Source organism: Perissodus microlepis, chromosome 6 (assembly GCF_051167445.1).
Source record: "Perissodus microlepis isolate ML-2025 ecotype Zambia chromosome 6, ASM5116744v1, whole genome shotgun sequence".
Lineage (NCBI taxonomy): Eukaryota > Metazoa > Chordata > Actinopteri > Cichliformes > Cichlidae > Perissodus > Perissodus microlepis.
This window is the reverse complement of record NC_140466.1, coordinates 26,166,783-26,190,191: the sequence shown is the minus strand read 5'-3', so window position 1 is coordinate 26,190,191 and position 23,409 is coordinate 26,166,783. Positions and strand designations below refer to the sequence as shown.

Below are 23,409 nucleotides of genomic sequence, written 5' to 3'. Positions count from 1 at the left end.
TTAGTAATGATGCAATAACATAAAACGCTCTATTGCAGGTAAGAGTTAAAGTGGTTTTTTATATGTAAAATCTGAATCTGTAAGTAATTTCAATTTTAAGATAAATTGAGTAGATAAAGAACATATTTTGCTCTTATATGTAATAGCCTTTTTTGTATACACACACACACACACACACACACACACACACACACACACACACACACACACACACACACACGGGAAAATGAGTTTGACACCCTTGGCTTAAAGGGAAGACAGCTTTAAAGGAAGAGGAGTCAAACCAGGTTGTCCCAGGCAAGGGATGAACAGAAGGGCTGCACCAAGGCCCAATTTAAAATAAATATTTTATTTTTTAATTACTTAGAATTGTAAATCATGCAAAGCTGTTTCAGTACAGCCCGGGAATAAAAACATGCAGCTCTTCTGTGACGTTGAAGATGAACACTGAGTAGTGAGTGACTTCCCCATCTATCAGCTGAAGAAGACGCCTACAGAGTGTCAGAGCTCAGCAGCTCACCTCATCTCTAACAAAACTCCTTTGACTCCCTCTTGTGGTCATGAGAGGCCAATACATATGTAAAAAACAAAAACAAAAAAACAGCATACTGGCTGCAATATTATTAACGAGACACCACTGAACTTCATCAAATTAAGCATTTATTATTGGATATATATGTTCTCCCATACAAAGTGCAGACTAGACAATTGAAGTCTGATACTTCAGCATAATATTTCGTTGTATAGTGAAGATATTAGCGGATAAAAGCTGCATTCATGTTGACAAAATGTTAGCTACCTTTCAAAGACACGGTTTGGAATCATAGTTTTAAAAGATCTCATGTGTTCTCTCTCCAACACAAGACAGCTTTGCTGAGAGGAACCAAGACTTTGAGTTTCTTGTGGTTAGCTTGTTGTTTCACTGAGCCGACAGCCGAGAAGGCACTTCAGGTGTGGTTGCCGTTAGTGATTAGTGCCATGATTATGCATCATCACCGCCACAGAGCGCAAGTAATGCCTTACGATAGTCACCGCTGGAGTCTCCCTGCAACAAACAAAGACGGGCACAATTTAGGAGAAAAGGCAAAAAGTATCAAGGTGTCTATGGAGGTAAAAATATTATGTGTGTACCTTGATCATCGAATGCAGAGAGCAGGCGAACAGCCTCCTGAACTGAGCTCTGATGTCCAACAGGTCCACCTCACTGCGAGTCACCATCACTCTGATCAGGGTGTTATCGTCAGTGCCTGCACCCTGAGTCGAGAACACACAATGCAGTGACCAAACACCTCACAAACAACGCACAACTGTAAAACATACATGAATAACTCCATAGTGATAAGCATTAAGCCCTTTTGCCTCCATTATGTCATAAACCCATTTTGACAGGTTAAACCATTACTGGCAAACATGCAACGACTCAGATAGCCTCACTTCAAGCTGCCAAACCTGTCTGTGCTCTTACCTTCATGGCGTTGTACAGGGTTTCAGCAAAGTAGGCAGGAACACTCCTGGCACACTTCACTGTACAAAAAAAAAAACACACACAGAAAGGAAATTCATCACTGTGTACTTATGGGTAGTAAGACTGAGTGATGAACTGAACCGATGTCCAAGTATGACGCCATGACCCAGTTTAAAATGTGCTACAGAAATGTGGTTTTTGCAAGATCCAAATAGGAAAAAAGCTTTGATGATCTCTCTCTCTCTCTCTATCTATATATTATTTTTTCATTTGCTGATGCTTTCTTTTTTAGTTTATTGTTGTGTTCTTTTACCAGGATTGAAATAAAGCCTTCCTTTTTGGGGGGCAAGCGACAAAAGAATAACTTCAGGGAGTCGTCTAGAGCACATACCAACGGCAAGGAGGAGGTCCTTCAGGTTTCCAGATGTTTCTCTCTTGATACTCTCCTCAATCTCATATCCAGACAGCTTCATGTAAGCGTCGAATACTGGAATGCAAATAAAGTTTGGAATGAGTCTGACATTAGTGCAGCTATACGGCTTATCTCCCGTTTCAGTAAAGCTCAACCCACAGTGTGTAGGGAAAGTGTGTAGGACCAAATAAGAACCTGTGGCAGTAAGTGGAGGTGAGTAAACTTCAAATCAAAGCTGTTGAATCTTGTCATATATTCATTTAGCCAACACATAACTGACATCACTGGCTGCAGATGTAATTTGATTCAGAGTGCAAACACTGTCCACACCCTGGACCACTCTGTCTTCACCCACTCATACAAACTGTTTTTACCCCCACACTCACAAACCTTTCCTGAGGTGTTCTGCACTCCGGTTACCCAGGATGGTAACAAAAGATTGTTCATCAGTGCCAAACTTCTGCTCTCCAGCCTTGAAGAGGGCCTAAAACCAGAAAATGACACAAAAGCATGTTATTATTTAAGGCGTGTTTTTTTTTTTTTTTTTTTTAAATCACAGGGAGAACTGGCAGAGTATAGGAGAAAACTTGAAAAAACTACACATTTTTACTGTAAACTCTGCAGGAGATTAACCTGCTTTTGTAGTCTTACAGGTCCAGAATGCCCATTTTTGTGGACTACCAAGCCTGAATACCTCAGATCCTGCTGCACTGATACTGAGTCTTTGTACTAGACCCAGCATGTTGTCCGATCCAAATCATTCTGTGCTTCACTTTGAAGTGATTTCCACGTGACAAAATTGATTTGCAACAGAAATCACACCTAGATACATTTCACTAAGCTATCTATGATCAGATTTGGCAGTAAAAACTCCAGAGAGGAAAAGAGCTGAGCCTAGTAAAGATTCACAGGACCTTTTCTCTAAGAAAAAACATGACAACATTTTAAGGGAAGTTTTGCTCATGTTGTCCAGCAGAGGTCGTCAAACCATCTTTACAGACTAACTGAACACCTGACCAAACGCATGTGATGGTCATGCCGTGAGACTAAAAACAAAAGCCACTGATGATGAGGAATCAAATATTTTAAAAAGCCTACCTGAGCGTCACTCTCGATGCTTTCCGCCTGGATCCCCGTCTGCCTGTTTGCCTGAGAAGGGACAGAACATTTTAATTAAAGAGAGGTGAGATGAGGAGAGGAGAGGAGAGGATTACATTTACCTGAAGAAGAATAACCAGAAGTCTCTGGAAGTGACCTGAAGTGTCACCCGTTATATCTTTCTCCAGGTCGTCATCATACTCTGAAGGAAACAAACTGCAATACTCAATGCCCTCACATGACCACAAAAAGATTTGTGTCTTCTCCAAGAATCAAAACAGGTGTCTTTTACTTCTTAGCACGTTAAATGTGCTTCATTTTAAGTACACTAAAATTATATTGAAACCATTATCAGTGTGAAAAAACATTGTCTAACTTGTGTGTGTGTGTCTGTGCAAGTGTTACCCTGTTTGTAGGCAGCGATGATTTGCTTCACCTGCTGAGATGTTCTGGAGGCAAGGATCTCCACCAGCACTTTCTCATCTGTCCCTGCCCCCTACAGGCCAAAGTGGGAAATGTCACAGATGCCGCCTGAGTTTCCAGCTGCTATCGGTGCTAAAATTTCTGTCTGTACATGAAGATCATGGCGTGAGATCGGTTTATATCTGTCACTGGCACACGTACCTTGATTGCATTGCGAAGTGATGTCACATCATAAGTAATGGGTGGACTCATCAGAGCCACAATCAGCGTCTCAAATTTCCCACCCAGCTCTCCTTTCAGGTCATCTATCAGGTCCTGATAGATGTGGAGATACACAATATGCACTTTAACGAGGTGTGGATCACCATAAACCCAGAGTGTGAAGCAGTTGTGTGGCCTAAAAACTTTACTAGGGTAACTTTCTAGTATTGTCAAATACTTTGAAGCTTAATTGTACTTAACCAAAAAAATTTTTTTTTAAAAAATTGCAAAATATACTTAGATTCAGATTAGGGCTCGAACAGCTAGCCTGGCTCTGCTCAAAGGTTCAGCAAACCTTTGTGTTAACGTCAAGCTAATGTTAAACCAAATGACGCTTGTTGTTTCAGCTTTTACGTCAAGCTGTGCCAACATGACAGTAGCTAGCAGCAGCTTCGTTTACTGCACATTAAAGTATTGTTTTGCAGTCTTAATGACCTGTCAGCTAACTGTATAACCTGTATGGTGAATAGAGGTGTAGATGTGAACCTCTTTTTTTGTAACTCTAATCTTCACTAATTCATTGACTGTTTGTTCGATGTTTTTGGCAGCGTGGGTCCAGTTGTAAACACGTCAGATATATCATCATCACCTTTACAGTTAATATGGCAGATTTGTTAAACTAGTTCATGCCCCAAGTTTAGTATTTCTGGTCTATTGCTAGGCAAAACGATGACGTCACACATGCATTTTGAAAATTTTGTCTTTGTCATGAAAATTGCACTTTTATAACACGTTGCAGGTGTAAACAATACAAATGGGTCATTTTTATCCTGTTGGTAGATGGTTGCTAAGCAACACAATGACATCATAACATCTGATATAGATAAGAGCCTTAAGCGCAGATGCAGCAGGTTTTGTTGCTCCTGATCGTGTAGGAGGAAATCACAGGCAGGCAGAGATGTTGTGTATTGTAGTAATGGAATGTAGTAACATTAGAGGGATAAATAAATATTTACATACACAGAGCTGTGATTTATTAACATGAAGGTATTAGCGATTTAAGATAATCATATTTCAACAATAAAAATATAGGAAAATTGGGGTTTTTTTGTAGTTTGTAACTTTTTTTACTACTGGTGCACTGTGGATGACCAATTTCAGTTCTGTTTAGTATCATCCGCATTTTAGAGCATTCCAAACCTCTGTAATAGAGAATCACAGAGATTTGGAATTATAGATAAAGTGCCAAGACTGCAGAATGAGTCTGAGTGAGATTGGAGTGGCTTAATGCGGGGCAGTGTGCCTTTGGCCCACAGCTTTGCTCGGCTGTAACAGTGGGACAGTTAAACTGAAGGTGTGACAGATGTGCTCGAGCGAGGTAACAGCTGTCCAAGAGGTGTTCAGACCTTGCCATACAGAGTTTTGAAGCTGGCCTTGATCTCCTGCCTCTGGGCGATGCTGCGAGCCGTGACCAGCTGCAAGATGGCATCCTCGTCGGTCCCTACAGTGACAACAAACACGGTTCATGAGCAAAGCTCTATCACAGGATATGCTGCATGTAGCACAAATTACATAACAATGGTCCTTCGCTGTCTAGGGGAATTCATGTTTACATCTATTCAACCCACATAATTACAGCCTGCAGTCTAGGTCAGCAGATGTGTTTGCTCACAGTGACTCATCTCAAATTACTCTGCTCACGTGGTTGTGAGTCACTGCTGTCTGTGCGATGCTCCACCCAGACAGCAGGGATTTCTACACTGAAAAGAAATTCCCCGAAACAAGCTCTCCCAACTGCATGTATGAATATACATGATCAACTTACCCAGGCCTTTCATGGCCTTGTGCAGAACCTCTGCGTCCGCACTGGCGCTGAAATTTGCGCTGGGTTTTACGGTTCCTCTGTTGGCCTGCAACATGGAAGATGTGCACAGAGAAAGTTGTTCTTTGCACTTTTGTCCAAAACCAAAGCATTTTTGACTAAAATTCTTCTTTCTGTTGCACCCGATTACCTCTCCACAGAGACACTCAACTTCTGCACCTTTATATGTGTAAATGCACACAACTTTGGTACACCTTGCTAGTACTGCCTTCATTGAGTTTAGTTTAGTTTCAACAAGGTGGTGGAAACACTCTTTAGAGGATCTATATTCACAGACAGCATCACACGGCTGCTGCACATTTGTCGGTTTCCCATCTATCTTGCTCTACTGGTTTGACATCTCGTGACTGCAGAGGCCATTTGAATACAGTGAACTCATGTTAAGGGAACTGGTTTCAGAAGATTTGAGCTCTGTGACATGGTGTGCTATCCTGCTGAATACGTTCCCCATATCCTCACACCACCACCACCTCCAATCTGAACTGTTGAGACAAACCAGGATGGACCATGCTTTCATGTTGTCTAAGCCAACGTCACATTCAAATTCACTTTAAAAATCACCTTTTTTCCACATTCTGATGCTCAATTTGAACTTCAGCAGGTCATCTTGACCTATGGGATCGTACATGCACTGATATGATTGGCTGATATTTGCTTTAACAAGCAGCTGTAGCTAATAAACTGGTTGGTGAGTGTATAGATGATAAAGTACGAAATCCTCCATGAAAACTGCAATAACACATGCAGAGTATTTGTCGGTAGAGTGGTAGCTATGATAATTACATTACACATATTGTTATTGTCAGTTGTATATATTCTGTTTATATCCAAGGTTATCATTCTCAATGTAGTGCGGTGTATTTAACACCAAGTACTGCTGACATTATATGGGCACATTCTTAACGTGTACAGTATCATCAAGGACGTTGGGTCTTTGCAAAAAATTCAAATCACTGGATTTAAGCCCACAAATATTCATTTCTCTGTGCGATACAACAGAACAATGTCAGATGTGTATACTTTGTTAGGCACATAGTTTTGTACACCTACTCCTGATTTGTACTCAGATTAATGACCTAATGACTTACAGCTTGACTTTAACATTGATTTTTAGTAAAACAGACCCTTTCTGTAACAACAATGCACTGATTCCAGACACTCCCGCGCTCATAAAAATCAGCGGAACGTTGAGAGGAAAACTACTGGAATGCTTCTGGAATTCTGACCCTCAAAATTTTAAAAAGTTAAAGGTCTAGAAAACAACCAGGATTTTGTCTGTTTCTGCAGGAAGGAATGTCAAAATGACACGCATCCAATCATCCAATCAAGCAAAAAGTGACCCAACGTGGCTCCTTGGACAAACAGCTGAACAAGGAGGTATTTAGACAACAACAACGTAACACAATGCACGTCCCTCACACTGGAATGCTAGGGGTTGGAGTCTGTAGCGAGTGATGCACTGATTCCCCTGAGCGGGTCCAGGCATGACCTGAGGGCGGGGGGGGGGATGTATGTAAACACCACAGGCCATCACAGCTGGCGTCTCTCCTTAAAAGCACATCTTATTACTTACCACCCTTCTTCACTGGCTGCTGTTGCCATGGAGACTGTACACAATCCACCTAGCAATGCTTTTGCAAAAGGATGTCCTCCATTATGTACCATTTTATTGTTACCTGTGCAAATGCTGTCAACAGAGTTAAGCTCCGGTGATCACGACTACAGCTCTAGCCTCATACCCAATCCCGCATAAAGATGCAACGTATCATTATTATTCCATCTTTAATTAAAAAGCTCACTAAACGAAACATCATTTTATTTTCTTTGTGCAAACAGGATTATACGGTTGATCTGTTGTGGGATCCACATTATGTGCTTTAGTTAAGTATTTACAGAAGCAGCACTGTGTGCAAGTGTGTGAGTCAATATAAAGTCCACGCTCGTCAGGAAAGCAAACAGGTGTGTTGGGAGAATAGTAGAGGTCTGTTGTTTACAGCAGGGGTGCCCAATCCCAGTCCTCGAGAGCTACCGTCCTGCAGCTTTTAGATGCATCCTTGTTCCAACAAACCTGAATCAAATGAATGGCTTGTTATCAGGCCTTTGCCAAACTTGATGGCATGCTGAAGAGGTAATCAAACTATTTGATTCAGCTGTGTTGGAGTAGGGATGCATCTAAAAGCTGCAGGACGGTAGCTCTCGAGGACTGGGATTGGGCACCCCTGGTTTACAGGGATAATATTACATATATCAGATCTGAATGCACACGTAGTAGAAATGCTTGTCTAAGAAAGACCTATTCAAACGTTTTGTTAGCACTTCATAGTAAGCATGCTCTCAGAATAAACTGTCAGGAAACGAACAACAGCACAGCTGATGACATTTAAAAAAAAAAAAAAAAAAAAAAACTTTTTTAGTAACTCAACCCTGCTGAAAAGTAAGAAAATCCCCTTTAAGAGGGGGAGGCTGGCTTTAAACTCCAGACCAGATGTGGAAGTGTGTGCATTACACACAGAAATAGGGGGAGAGGTGGAAAAACGCAGAGGAGACCCACCCGAATGGAGCAGAGCCCACATGAGTCATACACCAAACTTCCCCAAATGAGATTTCTCTCCAGCCTCACGACCATGCGCCCACACCCAAAACACGCATATAAAATCGGATCTAACTTTTACTTCTGATGTTTAAGGTTCAATACAAACTGTAAAAGAGTCAAAGGTTAACCTGCTGTCTCCCGACAACAACAACGCTCACCGACAACCTTATATAAAGTTTCATAAAGTGGGCGTTGTCTCGGACTTTACCGGCTAAAAGCCAGTGAGTCAAACATTTGCATAAATAACGGTTTTATTCCTCGAGACTTCTGCAAAATCTGATTAATCAGCAAGCGTTTTCTATTCAGTTCTGCGTGTTTATTTGCGCTGACATCTGAGAAATGAGCGGAGTGGAAAGGACTCACCATTTTGACAGTCTTTTAAGTTTGTTTTTCCAACGAAAGGAAAAAGTGCAGATCTGTTGGAGAGAAACAAATGTTATCAGGCAAGGAGACGAAACAAACTCTTTATTTCCGGTAAACTTTCTACTGTAATTAACTCATCCCTAATCATCTCCGCTAGGGTTTCCTGCCCTGCTGTACGGTATATACAGCAGCTGCTATCTAGACTACAAGTCTTTTATCATCAGGTGGAGACGGGGTCCGGCTGTGCCCCTGATGTGCCAAGGTAGATAGTATCCCTGACAGAAGGCGTCAAACTAAGCTGGGGTCTCCAAATCACGGACAAACAGTATCCCATAGTCTTGATCTTTAGTTCAAAAACACTTCTTATACTGAATAACTACTCCTGTAATTTTGGAGATGTTAGCTCTTTATTCAGTAAAGTTACAGGAGGATACAAATAGTTATCAGGCAAAAAGTCCTCAGTTTGTTGAAATAATCCCGTCCACGCGAGAACAATAATATAACTATATATATTTTCTGTTGTAACCCTCAAACTGAACCGTAATGTAACGACACTCATTTTTCACAGAACTAAAACATCACTACTTCCATGTCTAGTTGGCTGTAATGGAGGCGGAATAAATTGGATCTGCTCTCCGTTCGTAGCGAATGCTCCGGACGCAGGGGAAACAGATTTTGTCCGGGATACCTATCTTGGCACAACCTGGTGGATACAACGGAACTTTCTATAGGTCTCCTATAAGTTAGAGTGAACACCAGTGAGGAACTTACCGATGAGCCGCAGCTGTGAAACGGAGCTCAGAGGACGGAAGGAGAGACCCGCAGAGAGCGAAGTGAGGAGGAGAAGTAGACAGGAGAAGCTCACTTGGAAAAGCTATGCGCGCGGCGTGAGTGAGTGAGCCACACCCCAGTGCTCAGGGCACCGGGGCTGCTTTGCCCCTGAGCACTCTGGGAAATGTCGTTTTCTTACGTGGTTGAGCTGCTAGCAGGGAAATGAGGACAAGGGTCTTTCTCGCGTCTTCATGCTGCGTGTTTTATAATGGTTTATAAGAGGAGGTGCGATATTTTGCATCTAACATGCTCCTTCTGGAGTACTTGGAGAAGCGGAGCAAGTTGAAAATACAATATTGACATTACATATAATAAAGTTTCTGTGTAAGCAAACAGATGCTTAGTTGTTGGTTTAGCCTGAAGGCGTGGTTCCCTCCACCTCCTTCTGATTTCGTGTCCATTACATCCTAGTGGAAATTATAACTGTGAACGTGGCATGGGATGTTTCTCAAAAATGATCTGCAGCACTACACAGTGTTTACAAGTTACAGCTTCTAGTCCATTTCCTTGATAATGCTTCGGTCACGTGTTTATTTTCATGACTTGATGTGAGAAGATACGGTGGGCGAAATGATTATTTCATCTTCTGCTGAATTTGTAAGTTTGCGGATTTGCAAAAAAAAAAAAAAAAAAAACCTTTAATTTTTATGGGAGTTTAATTTTAACAGAGAGACAGAACAAAAGGTGCCACAGATAACTTATCGCTACTGTTTGATGATGCAACCTATAAAAACACGGGTGAACTTTAACAGAAAGGCAGGTATTTATGTCAGGGGAGACTGACAGAAACATGGCTGTCACCGTGAAAAAAATGTGACCAATAAAGAACGTCACCATTGAAACACATATATGGATTTGATTTGTATCATTAGGATCATGAATGCTCTTCATTTAGTAGCCTTCTGCTTTGGTATGTTGGGAATCTTCATCCCATGTCAATAATTTACCAAGTAAACTGAGAGGGAGTGATCGATTCAAACAAAGAAGCTATACACACACAGACAGAGGTGTGTGTTTGCCTGTTAAAAAAAACACGAGTTATGTGGGTTAGATTTATGCAGATTTTGACACCACCGCACACGACTGAAAGCTTTTATTATAAACACAATTTTTGAGAAATAAAGAGTTGATTTTTCACATTTAAATAGGTAAAAAGAAATACTGAACTTCCAACATCACACTTGTATATGAACTGCATGTGGGAAATTGGCTTTTTCTGAGACGTCATGATTGATGCTGCCAGTATGTCCAGGTGTTACAGGAATAAAAACTTTCCCCTTCAGCATGACAGATTGCCAGTACTTACAAATATTACACACCGTTCTGCATCGTGAAGATCAAACATTCCAATTTTCTTAGCATTAACATAGTTGGTACAAAGAATTTTTAACTGGAGGATGACTTTAAGCATCAGTTTATCAGAAAAAGTTCTGAGGGCTTCACCCATTCACATTTGCTTACGACTCTGGCTATTGGAAGCTCCGAAATGCTCCATCCATTCATCAGTTTATTCAATTTAGGGACATGGGGGCAGCTGGAGCCTATCCCAGCTATGACAGGGAGAAAGGTGGGCTAACACAGACAGACAGACATTCACAGCTAAATTGGGCAATTTAGAATCACAAACTGTGGGGAAAACCCACAGAGCACCCAGAAAATGTCCACATGGATAGTGGGAGAACATGCAAATTCCACACAGAAAGGCCCCAGCCAGCTGGAGGAGTCTTCTTTCATTTCTAACCAGTGCACCAGCGTGGTTGTCTTCACAACGCAAACTCTCAACTTCATCTAAAAGTCTTGGGTTTTTTTTTTTTGTATTTTTCTGGACTCTTCGCACTTCTGCACTCATCCAGCACATATCAAGCTGAGGTCTAGAAGTAATCATACATTTATGAACACTATGAGCAGAATCGCTCCTGGAATGACAGACATGACATTTAATAAAACTGTAATCCGACTGACATGCATCCACGTGTGGATGCAAACATACTACGAATACAACATGCATCAATAAACATACTATTTTGAATTACTATTTAAAGACACCTAATATATTTTAAATATTATATCACAATTCATAAATTGATCACATTAATTAAAAAACAAGAAAAACAGGCCGCTTTTGGAAGCAGGTGTACATCACACCGCGTGTTTGTCACTTTCTGCCTCTGAAACGTTGTAATTGTCTGAGTAAGAACCAGAGTAACAGAGCCAACAGCATGCTGAGCGAGGCGAAGATACAACAGTACACCACCGTGCTCCATCCCCAACCTGCTCCTAAAGGAGGCACACCATTCATCTCAGCAAGTATGCACCAGGATGGACAGACCGCTGTCTGAAACTGTTGCCTCTTAGAGTTATGGTGATGTACAGTAACAGTGTTAGGGTCTTATTCTGTTGTCTACAGGTAATTATTTGGTTTTTCTTGTCTTCTGGACGATGTGACCATCCTGTGAGGCCCAGACACTAGGTGCTGAAAAAATAATAGCTTCAGTCAAATTTCTTCAAGATCAAATGGAAGAAGATGGAAGTTCCAAGAATGAAGGTTTTAACTCAAGCCTTCAGTGTGTGATCAGAGGAATATTCCGCAAATATGAGGAGCATCCAAATGTATCCGATTTCTCTTTTCACTTCTTCTTCCTTCTGTCCTCTTCTACCGGATTTTCTATATACTCTTGCTTTCCCCTTTTAAACCCACAGGTAAATATGCCATCGACACAGGCAGGCGGACAAATGGATGCAGACATATAGAATATATCACCAGCTACCCATTTCAGTCTGACCTGTGAGCCCACCCACATGAAATCTCCGCCCTTCCCTCAGGTGACTTCCATCATCACATCTGATTAAAACATACTTTTAAAATCCATTCTGCCTGAATAAAACATATATTTTGTAGGTTCATTACAATGTACACTCATTTACTGCAACACTTTATTAGGTACACATTCCAAAGATCAGACCCCCTTTTGACTCCACAACTGCCTTATTTTTTCACTGCATAGATTCAAACATGGTACTGAAAACATTCCTCAGAGATTTTGCTCCATGTTGACATGATAGCACTACACAGTTACTGCAGATTTTCAGCTGTGTATTCATGATTTTAATCACCACATCCAGCAACAATCAGTCCAATTGAGATCTGATGATTGCGGAGACCATTTAATACATAAACTCACTGTTCATGTTATAGAAACTAATTTTAGATGATTTGAGCTTTTTGAATAGCACGTTATCCTGTTATAGGCAGCCATCAGAGGATGGGTACACTGTGGACACAAAGGGATGGACATAGTCAGCAACAATACTCAGGCTGTGGTATTTAAACAATGCTCAGCTGGCACTAAGGGCACAAATTGTGCCACCACCCATATGAATCATTGATGCAAGACAGGATGGATCCATTCCTTCATGTTGTTTAGACCAAATTCTGACCCTACCATATAATGTGGTACCCGGTATGGTCTTCTGCAGCTATAGTGTTTTATGTTTTCAGATATGCTCTTCTATATACTTTGGTTGAGATGAGTGGTTATTTAAGTTACCTTTTTCTTACTCTCAGCCCAAAGGAGTCTGAACATTCTATGCATATTATTTTAATGGCTGATCAGATATTTGCATTAGCAAACAGCTGAACAGGTGCACCTCATGGCGTGGCCAGTGGGTGTATTTTAAAGTCCATTCTCCATGAATAAAACATGCATGCTGTAACCACAGTGCATTCGTACATGCAAGTACTTTAAAGAACCCAGTTTCAGGACACACTAGGCAGCACATTGATGAACACAAGCTGAGCTTTCATGGAAAACGGAACTGAAATCAACAAAACCGAAACAGAAGGAACCAGAAAGACAACACAGTCAGTAAAATTGGTTAGCCAACAACTTGCAGAGGAGAAAATAGGACTACAAATAAGGACCATAACTACAGGTGAATCCAGTGAAGGTGGAGTTGATAGCGAAGGAAAACAAACACAGAGGAAGTAAAATATGGGAAGACCCACAAGGAACAGCAGTTACCAAAATACAACAGGAAGTTACTGCAAATGAAACACAAAAGGCACACAGACAGAGGCAGTCTTTCTGTCTTTCTATCAGTGTGAAGAAGTTTAGCTACACATCAGATGTCAGAGTCAGATGATTCATGAGCTATGCAGTATGAAGGAAACAACATATTTTCATCAAGTAAAGTTTTCATATGCACAAGTGTACTTGTAATGTATGTAATGTAATGTTGACATTACATTCATCTCTTATGTTATTGTGCCATCAGGTGGAAGGCAGGAGAAAATGACACTATTGCACATACAATTTAGTCAGCAGGTTAGTCTCACCTAAACAGACAAGTACCTGCATAAATAATCAGGTGCTAACACAGGCATATAGGCCAGAATCACACCAAAGGAAGCAAACAGATGCAGAAAAGCAGGGAATATAAGACACAAGGAAACAATCCCACTGGAACCCTGGGCTAAGGTCATATTTAGCAACTAAAGTCTGTAGAGTTTTTCTTCTTTATTATTATAATAACAATTATAATAATTTAATATTATTTAAAGAACAACAACACAAGCAGATGAATAGTTAAATACATTATCCTGAAGCCATGTTTGGGAAAAAAAAGGAAATAAAAAAATCAGATTTTCAAGGACATTGCACACAAAGATTTCATACAAGTAAAAACACTGAGATTGTTGTTGTAAGAAAAACACTCTTCAGACTAACCATCCAGTTCTAGGTGTGGCACAACATGTGATTACAAGTTTTATCAATTCAGGTTTTACTTACTACAAGCTATAAACTCCTAGCCTCATTTCATATGTAAATATGCTGTTTAGTTACTAATAAGTGGTTGTTTTTAAAGGAGAAAGGCTAAATAATAATAACTCTCTCTGGTAAAGAGACCAGAATAATAGTATTTAGGGAATACATTTGATCATTTATTATTATTAGCTTTGGTTATTTATTTTTTTTAAATATGGTTATTTGAAAAAGTATTATTTCTTCATACTGACTTTTTCCACGTTGATTATAATTGTCATATAACATAGCGAATTACAGAAAAAAATAATCTGTTTCTAGTTTTCTCTTAAGTGGTCTGTGGAAACAAAGACGACAAAAGGGGAATAAACGTAGTCTGTGCACTACAAATAAATATAATTAATGTTGCTGTGACTGTTAGCTTGTTGCATGTGCAGTGAACAGGAGCGCAAGTAGCAAAAAACGTTGAACAGGTATAAGAAGGCTGCAGTTTAAATCTTATTTAAGTGTTAGAGGCTGCACAAGTATTGTTGATAGGGAGTCATCAATACGCCACACCTACTTTCTAGAAAGAACGCGATTTACTCGGAATGATCTTGTATTTAGAGGTGTCATTTCATGAATATCTACTTTTATAAACGTAAAGGTCTTTCTGATATGTACTTTGGTATTCGGGCGTGTAAAACGTTAAATCTGGCGTTTAAGTCTGTCTGATATTTGTCCGGTAGTTTGCTAAATCTGTGCACCGACGGTTATTTGCTCTGGGCCCACCCCCGCGTCTGTCGGTAAGTGGTATGATCAGCAGCGATAAATAAGGGTACACGCGCGGCTGTTCGCTGTAGTCGAGATAGCAGATTGAACTAGAGAAGTGATAGCTCAACTTTAGCAACAATGGAGTGGACCCCGATGGAAATCAATCCGGAGGTAAGGAAATGTGTGCTTAATTACAACAGTAATGCTTTTAAAGACAGCAGATTTTTGTCTTACCGCTGTCTTTTTTCGTTTGTTTTTGTTGTTTCAGATGCTGAACAAGGTACGTATGAAATTAAACGTTAGCCGCCGAGTAATGGCGACATGTTAGTAACCACTGATTGACCCAACCGCGAGGTAAGTTTCACAGAGGCTAATTAGTTTAGAGGGCTGTTAACGTGTTTCCAACATTGAAACGCCATCAGACCACTACGAAGCACCAGTATACCAGTAGAGGTGTAGTTGCATCGCCAACTATCCAGGTAACAGCGTTAATTGATACTAAAAATGAAATTATCGGGGTTAACAAGAGTTTGACCGTTATCCCATATTAACGGGCAGTAGCATCCTTCCCGCGGCTGTCCCAGTGTCTGGGCTAAAGGGTGTGGCCTGAGTGAACCAGCATAACGCAGCATCTCTGAGCAGCTTCTGAGAGCATCGTCTGCCAGTGTGCAACTGTTGGGGGCTTATTCTTTATTCCGTCATCGTTGTGCCTTTCAGATGATGGGAAAGCTGGGCGTTGGTGAAAGCTGGCGCTTCGTCGACGTGCTGGGGCTGGAGGGTGAGCAGCTCTCCTCCGTGCCGAAGCCGTGCTGTGCCTTGATGCTGCTCTTCCCCTTAACGCAACAGGTAACGCCAGGGTGGTGGCGCTGACTACTTCCTGGAAGGGTGGGTCGAGCAAGTGAATATTGGCCGTATCGAGTGGGGTGACGCGGAGATGCAGGGAGGGCATGGATAGAAAAAGAACTCCTAATGTTATTTAGATGGGTAGAGGAGTGAGAGAGAGAGAGATGGCTACGAGGAAATGAATCAGCAGATGCTATCACTACTATAATTTTGAATGCAAATGTTTAATATTTAATATTTTTTCACATACTAAACAGTTTAAACATACTGCAGTTAATGAAACAATGTTTTATTTTTTTTTTGGGTTTTTTTGATGGTTGAGATTTCCTGACTCGGCTCATTTTAAGTGGTAGACCCACTACACAGTATTATCAGACTGATGATGACATGCTTTTTTTTCTCCCCCCCCCCCCCCCCCCCCCCCCCCCCCCATGCCAGCATGACTCTTTCAGATCTCAGCAAGCTGATAAGGTTTCAGGAGGTTCTGAGGCTTATTTCTTGAAGCAGACAGCAGTCAATTCCTGTGGCACCATTGCCCTGCTCCATGCTGTGGCTAACAACAAAGACAAAATGACTTTTGGTGAGTACAAGAGGGATCTGGCGCACCAACTGAACATGTGTGAATAAATATTTAAATTGGTGACTAAAATAATTCTGCCTGTGGAAATTTTCCTACTGGACTTTTCAAATCTGTTTCTATAAAATGCATGGAGGAAGTGTACTAAATGAAAGGTTAAACAACAAAAAGAGTGCTGTTACCCCATGATTCAGCTTAATGTGCATAATCAATCTTCCTGGTATCTAAGCTAATGTTGACATTTTCAGATGGTGCCTCTGCCTTGAAGAAATTTCTGGATGAGACAGCAAATATGTCTCCTGATGACCGTGCCAAACATCTGGAGAAAAACAAAGTAAAGTGCAGTTAAATTATTTAGCCTATAATAAATCTGATTTGGTAGATGAGAACCAGAATACTTTAATAATCCCTAATGAAATTAGGATTATGGTTGCTCCAAGACAGTAACAGTAACATACTGAACTAATTAAATAATATGATACATTACATAGTTTACACATTTAAGAAATGGCTCTAATATATACAAATCGCTCAATTATAAATATCAAGAATATTACAGAGGTGAAATATATGATTGACATTAAACTCTAAACTGTGAAACTTTGTCATTTGTTATTTTACTGTAAAGCATGTGCCACGGGTGTAACTATTGCAGTGTATTATATGGAGTTGTAGAGGGAGATGGGCAGGAATGATTTCCTGTTTCATTCAGTGGTGCTTTTTGGTAATCTCAGTATCTCACTGAATGTGCTCCTGTGACTAGCCAGCACATCATGGAGTGGGTGAGAGGCATTATCCAGCATTGTCCTTATCTTGGACAACATCTGCCTCTCAGACACCACCCTAAGGGAGTCCAGCTCCGTTCCCACAACATTACTGGTTTTGCGGATCAGTTTGAGTCTGTTGGCATCTGCGACTCTTGACCTGCTGCCCCTGCATGCAACAAAATCCTGAGCATGGTCGAAAAGATATTAAAAGACCTCTGCTGCCACCTCAGAAAATTGAGACGACTTTGGCCCTTGCTTTAGAATTCAGTGGTGTTTTTAACCCATTCCAGTTTATTTACTGTGTACTCCAAGGTATTTATGGTCCTCCACAATGTCCATTGACCATGGATTGAAACGGGTCAAGGGTTTCCTGGCCCACCTAAAGTCCACAATCAACCTAGATAACTGGAGTCCAGCAAGTAATGGAGATTATTGGGACTGCTGAGAGACATTGACACCAAAGTCTAATTGCTGGACAAACTAAAAATTAAAACAAACTCGAATCTTTTTATCCTGAAGTCTTCACATCTAGGAATATTAGATAACTTGTACAATAGTCTGTCTGTAGTATACTTGTGTCGACCAACCAAATAAATGTAATGGCAAAGTATTATTGTATAAGGGGCTCATCTGACCTGAAATCAAATCAATTGTACAGGGAAACTTGCAACGGTCCATTTTAAAATGGATGCTTTAAACTTCAGTTTGAAATGACTTGTCCTCCTTTGTGTATATAAAAAAAAATGCTATATTGTGCAAACATTTTTAATGTCACATAGGTGTATGTGTCTTTATATTTAAGTGTCATATCTGAGACTAGTCTGCTAGCAAAGTTGTAGTAAAGTGAAAATGAGTGAATATAATGGGCTAGAATTTCTAGAATGTTGCATAATGGAATTGGTTTTTAAGGCCACTTGGGGGCGCCACATACTGCCAAATTTTCTTTAGATGTAGTAGGTGGGTTCACTTGTATACAAAACACTATAAAAACCTTTCAAACTTTGACTGCCCTGCTACTTTTTTTTTTTTTTTTTTTTTTTTTTTTTTTTTTTTTTTTATAAATGGAAGTATTATGTTTCATTAGTTACATCTTGCACGTTCTTTCCCCCTTTTTAGGCAATCTTTGATGCTCACAATGAGATTGCTGCACAGGGCCAGTGTCGGGTAAGGCATTTTACCACAACATCAACACACTGTACCACATTCAGACCAAACACATGTGATGCAGGTCAATGTTAGACCTGTGTTGGACAACTTCATATGAGATTGCTGTTATGAGCAGAGTTTTATTTCATTAGCTTCCAGGCAGTTACATTGTTATAAACCACATGTGAGATGGGGTGCGGGTTATTAAAGAGATCAGACTTTATATTTAAACAGAAGTAGTTGTTATGGTATCTTTGCTTTTTTCAAAGTTATTCATTTTGTCTCAACCTTCACAGCCAGAAGCCGATAAAGTCAACTTCCACTTTATTGCCTTCGTCAATGTAAATGGACAGCTGTATGAATTTGGTAAGAATTTGGCCCCATGCACAATCCTGTAGTTACTGTCCCTGTATTTGTTTTACATTGTGGATTCTAATATCTTATATCTTAAGATGGGAAAATAAATGGACCAGTGAACCACGGTCCTACCAAAGAGGAGTCCTTTGTAATGGTATGTATATCCAGTTATTGAACTTTTCAGTTTGTTATTTTCAGTTTTTGAACATTTACAAACTGGAAAAAAACAGTCATTGTTCTTTGCATATCAACTAGTCATGTATTAAACTGGAGAGGGAGTGTGAATGAGAGTCTGTCAAACTGGGCTTAGTCAATTTGTATATCTGATATACAAATTGCAGTCATTTAAAATGAGGTTGTTATTACATAACCTGGCAAGGAAATGCAAAAATGTGAGTTTTGCAATTATTCATTTGCTTCTTAAATTTTATGGACTATTTATGATTGCAGCAAATGATCACAAGGCAAACCCACGTGTGTGTGAGATAAAACCGCATCATTAAATGTGGTAATTTATTGATAACTAGTTATGGTAAAAGATTTGCCTCTAAAGTAAGAATTAGTATTCAATTTAATTGAAGTGCAACAAGCTGGTTTGTTTTTATGAACATCTGCTTGTAATGCATTACTACTACCAGAGGATGGCAGTATTGCACCTGGCAATGGTGTCGAATGCTCAACAAGTTCCCAGTTAATACCACAGTATTGTTTTAAAATCACCCAACTACTAGGAAGTTGAATACCTTCATTCCACTATGATAGACTTGCACTGAAGTGGAACTTGCTAGACTGCTGCTTTCAGAGCTACCTATGTGCACAGCATGTAATGCTGTTGAAACATTTAGAGGATGAATTTCCCTAAACTGGTTCAATTTAACTTAACATGGATCTGTGTTAATTGGCAGCACTAGACCTCATTATCAGGCCATTTACATCAGTGATATTGCCCAGACCTACTAAAATATGAAAATATCAGCAGTAAAATAAACGTTAATACAAGGTGTAGTGCATAGTGCACTCCCATTTTAAAATTAGTTGATGTATTGTTTAAATATAGTGGATAGAGTTTTGAATAATTAGTTGACATGTCATCTTTTGATCATATCTAGGATGCAGCCAAAGTGTGCCGTGGATTTATGGAGAGGGAGAAAGGTGAAGTGCGCTTCTCTGCGGTGGCTCTCTGTCAGAATTAAGATGTTCAGTAGGACACAAAATTGAGCAAATTGTAAACCAAAATGTCCTGGAGCGTTCACATGACAAACAATCAACAGGCAACCTGTGTGCGCATACTTCTGCAGACACTATGCACTAAAGCACATTGTTTCCACATTTCTCTTATTTCATGAACAAAGTCTTGTTTAGCATTAACACATGTACACAAACACAATCAGAGCCCTTTGTTCTGCAGACACGTAATAGTACAAGCTTGTCTATACAGTTTAATGTGGTTTAGCTGTGAATCTGTACAGCATGTGGTCATTACCACTGCTTGTGTGCACATGTCTGCAAGTTGTTTGTTTTTTTTTTTTTTTCCCACTGCATCTGTGTCAAACTCAGAAGACTGATGTTAAAATACCTTTTGTGCCAACAAGTGTGACAGATGAGACAAAAGATGTTGAGGGAAGTTTTGTTTCTGAAGCCCTTAAGTTTCTGTGTGGTTGAGTTCTTAATCTGATGTTCTGCTGAATAGCCCAAATGTATCTGTAGGAATAATCAACCATTGTTTAGAGCAAGGAAGAAACCTACTCACTGTTTTGAAACGTCTCTGGAAAACTGAGGTTCTTTCTGATAAGCTTAAGTTTAGTGTGATCGCAAATCAGTTCAGTTCATGGCGGTGTTCAAAAAAGGAACAGGCACCTTATTTAAAAACCTAAGGATCCACAAATGATCAAACGCATATACCCTTACTGTGCCAGTTTAACAGATAATACAACTTCTAAAGTAAAGTAGGGAACATCTGAAGTGCTACTGTATGTTGGTTGTTGTGCAGTGCTGGGTGTCTGGCTGTGTTTGAATTGTTTACCTTTCTGCACTTTGAAATTCTATGTTGCTGTCGTTATACTGTTAATACAGCTGTGGGAATATAATAAAGCAACTGTTGTCTCCTTGTCCTGTTGTCCTCTCTCCTAATATCCATTGGGTATCTTTAAGAAAACAGTACAGGGAAATCAACTACTGCTGAGAACTTTTCTATCCCTGCCATTACTCTAACATTACAGGCTTTTAGCTGACACACAATGTGAAACTTTTGTCTTGTGATGTGGTTAAACGACCTCAGACTCATCCTGGACTGCACTTGGCTGCTGTCCAACTTCAAAAGGGTGAAACTAGAGGAGGAAAGAGCTGTCTATAGCACCTCATCATTGTGCTTACATAAGACAGTCTGTGCTTCAGGTGAGCAGGCAGCATACTGGCACGAGCAACACTTCATGTTTTGATAAGAAACAAAGGAGCATGACAGTACACTCAGAGCGGAAATATTGCATTTATTTCTTACTCAGAGAATGTCTTTCTGAACAGGTCACTGGATCCAACATAACTGGTTTGACCTGCCAGCTGAAAAAGCCACATTTAAGCTCAGTGATCTGAAACAGCTGTTATCACCAGTGCTGATAGTTACACATGACCAATCCATTCTTTTTAGTCTGTGTGTGTTAAACTCCAACACATGCAACTTAAATTGAGCTATAATTTAAATTAACTAACCTGGTGGTGCTGGGACTGGAGCTCACAGGTTCTTGACTTTTTTTTTTTGAGTCTGAAGCAGGACCTTATCAACCTGATTACCCCCCCCCCCCCCCCCCCCCATCGTTTATGCTTTTTTTTTTAACGTATACATGATGTGATGTCATTAATTATGGGAGAGACTTCAATATTGTCACATTATCAGCTGTGATATAGGTATTGTATCTTGATTATATCATGCTTTGGAGATTCATACCAAACAAATCTGATTTTGTGAATAATTGGAAATGATGATAAAAGGGCATTCAGACTGAATAAAAATAAAATCCCGCATTCATTTTTAAAATCTCAAAGCTTAGCTTGAATTTAAGACGACAGTTTCGTGTGAAATTTCGCACAGAAATTTGCGAACATGTGAACAATAAGTACCCATGTGTGGCTCCAGTCCTATTGGATACAAGAAAACGCGCTGACTTTAGCTGCCTGTGATTTAAATACTGCAGTTTTACTTTTCCATGGTGCTCTTTGCTTCACATTTTAAAGCCTACAGTCTACCTGTGCTCAGGTATGACCAGTCCCCTTCAAACACATTATGGGTCACCTTCGAACAGCCCCCACCTCCCTCATCACTCTCTCTCTCTGCATCTCTCCTATCTATCTCGACCTCCCCCGCAGAGATTCCTGCCTGCGCGTTCACGTTTCTCGAAACGCGCGGCGGGGGCCGAGGACAGAAGCCTCGCGCAGTTCGGCGGAAAAGAGTCGTTATTATTTTTAGCGCCTGGTTCTCGTTTCGCGAGGAGCCGCTTCTCTGTCTCTGCGCCACAGTCTGCGCAGAGCTCGCGCGGAGCACGAGAAGACCCGCCGTGACAGCGCGGAGTTGCGGGGGAAGCGCGCGAGGACGAACATAACGGGCTCCGGACACAGACCATCTGAAGGGAGGCTTATCACATATCACGTATCACCGTATCGTCCGGCTTTGGTCTCGGCCTGTCCGGAGATGGCTAGCCCCGCTGCCTCTGGAGATTCACCGAATGCCCCGCGGGAGCAGGAGCCGCTGGAGCAGCACCATCCCGAACCAGCCTGTCGGGAGGCTCAGAAATGGATAGAGGTAAGTGAGGAGAGGGGGGGCTCAGAGACGCTCCGGGGCCTGCTGCTATTGCACACCGGGGACATAAACGGGTCATATAGCCACACGCTGTGAGCGGGGATATAAATAATCACCCCAGGCGCATCGTCACCTGTTTGGGAGGAGGGGGACGATGCGGTGTCCGTGTGGGACAACAGCCACTGTGCGTGTGAAAAGTTTTCACCTGTGCCGTCGTCCTAATGACACTGAACGCCAACACCTGCTCTGTAGGGACTTTAAACGCCGCTCGGGCTCGAAAATAAACCGTCATCATGAAGTAAAAGCTCGCAGAGTGTCTGTTTGTGTAGGGACGATGGAGAGCCTGTTTTCTACTTGCTAGGAGGAGAAACGCCCCCCTTTTTGAGGCGCGAGGGGATTCCGGTTGCCATGGTTATGAAACCGGGCCAGTGTTCACGCACGAGATGCTTCACTGTACCCACGGTTGATCGCATCGGATGAGATTATCATTTGCTGCATCGCTTCCACCATCATCTGCTCGGATACAGTGCCTCCTTCCATCAGCCTGAGCGGTGAATCACGGTTTGCCCGCGGAGCTGCTGCCTTATGACCTATTTTATACCTCCAGAGCGGCTCAGCTACCTGCCAGCCAGCATTTCAGATAGAGGAGATAAAGGACTGGAGCTGCTTCAAAATGACTATTTTTTATTTTTTTAATCTTAAGTTTTGGCTTTAGCCTCATACCATGCTGTGTTTTCACAAGACTCCCACAGACTGTGCTGGCTGTCCTGTACATTAGCCAGTTTGCCACAGGTTCTGGTAGAGAGAAAACAGGATGCTGTTATGGATAAAGACCCTTAAAATGTTTAACTTTATTTCCTACGCGGTCCTACTTAGAAGAGATGTAAATACAAAATGCATCTTTAAAATTATGATTTAATTTTTTAGGGGAAAAGGAAAATCTATGAGATACCTCTATATGAAATCATAACTGTCCCTCTTGTTAAATCAAGAATTAATTGTAATTAATCACATTTTTTTGAAAGCTGAGTACAATTTCACTAGTCAATGCCAGGCCTGATTACCGTCACACCTGTTGAATCACTTAGATAGAACCTGTCTAATAAAGACAGGTAGCAAACTAAAGGAACTGAAGGATCTCAACA

At 40.8% G+C, this 23,409-nt stretch overlaps 3 protein-coding genes across 4 annotated transcripts in view; 2 read left to right on the top strand and 1 right to left on the bottom strand.

Moving 5' to 3' along the window:
* Positions 1 to 643: 643 nt before the first annotated feature.
* anxa5b (annexin A5b) lies at positions 644 to 9,348 on the bottom strand. 2 transcript variants are annotated; one of them, XM_084931700.1, is made up of 13 exons: positions 9,209 to 9,348; positions 8,438 to 8,490; positions 5,425 to 5,509; positions 5,006 to 5,100; positions 3,600 to 3,713; positions 3,381 to 3,471; positions 3,098 to 3,177; positions 2,976 to 3,026; positions 2,268 to 2,361; positions 1,857 to 1,952; positions 1,466 to 1,524; positions 1,132 to 1,254; positions 644 to 1,045 (listed from the first exon to the last, which is right to left on the bottom strand). In XM_084931700.1, exons 2-13 carry the CDS (start codon positions 8,438 to 8,440, stop codon positions 983 to 985), a joined length of 954 nt encoding a protein of 317 aa, XP_084787826.1. In that variant the 5' UTR covers positions 8,441 to 8,490; positions 9,209 to 9,348; the 3' UTR covers positions 644 to 982. The 2 variants fall into 2 exon arrangements, with proteins under 2 accessions (XP_084787826.1, XP_084787825.1); XM_084931699.1 differs by lacking the exons at positions 8,438 to 8,490; positions 9,209 to 9,348 and having other exon boundaries at positions 5,425 to 5,533.
* Positions 9,349 to 14,841: 5,493 nt separating this feature from the next.
* uchl1 (ubiquitin carboxyl-terminal esterase L1 (ubiquitin thiolesterase)) lies at positions 14,842 to 20,583 on the top strand. Its single transcript, XM_084931698.1, has 8 exons — positions 14,842 to 14,955; positions 15,053 to 15,630; positions 16,066 to 16,207; positions 16,453 to 16,538; positions 18,088 to 18,135; positions 18,414 to 18,483; positions 18,570 to 18,628; positions 19,584 to 20,583. The coding sequence occupies exons 2-8, from the start codon at positions 15,502 to 15,504 to the stop codon at positions 19,665 to 19,667; spliced, it is 618 nt and encodes a 205-aa protein (XP_084787824.1). The 5' UTR covers positions 14,842 to 14,955; positions 15,053 to 15,501; the 3' UTR covers positions 19,668 to 20,583.
* A 1,195-nt stretch (positions 20,584 to 21,778) lies between these two features.
* The window catches only part of LOC146385770 (uncharacterized), a 32,642-nt gene continuing 31,011 nt past the window's right edge, over positions 21,779 to 23,409 (top strand). Inside the window, exon 1 of the mRNA XM_084931697.1 lies at positions 21,779 to 22,267. Coding sequence (XP_084787823.1) covers positions 22,157 to 22,267 — 111 coding nt within the window. The 5' untranslated portion in view covers positions 21,779 to 22,156. The remainder of the gene's footprint in view (positions 22,268 to 23,409) is intronic.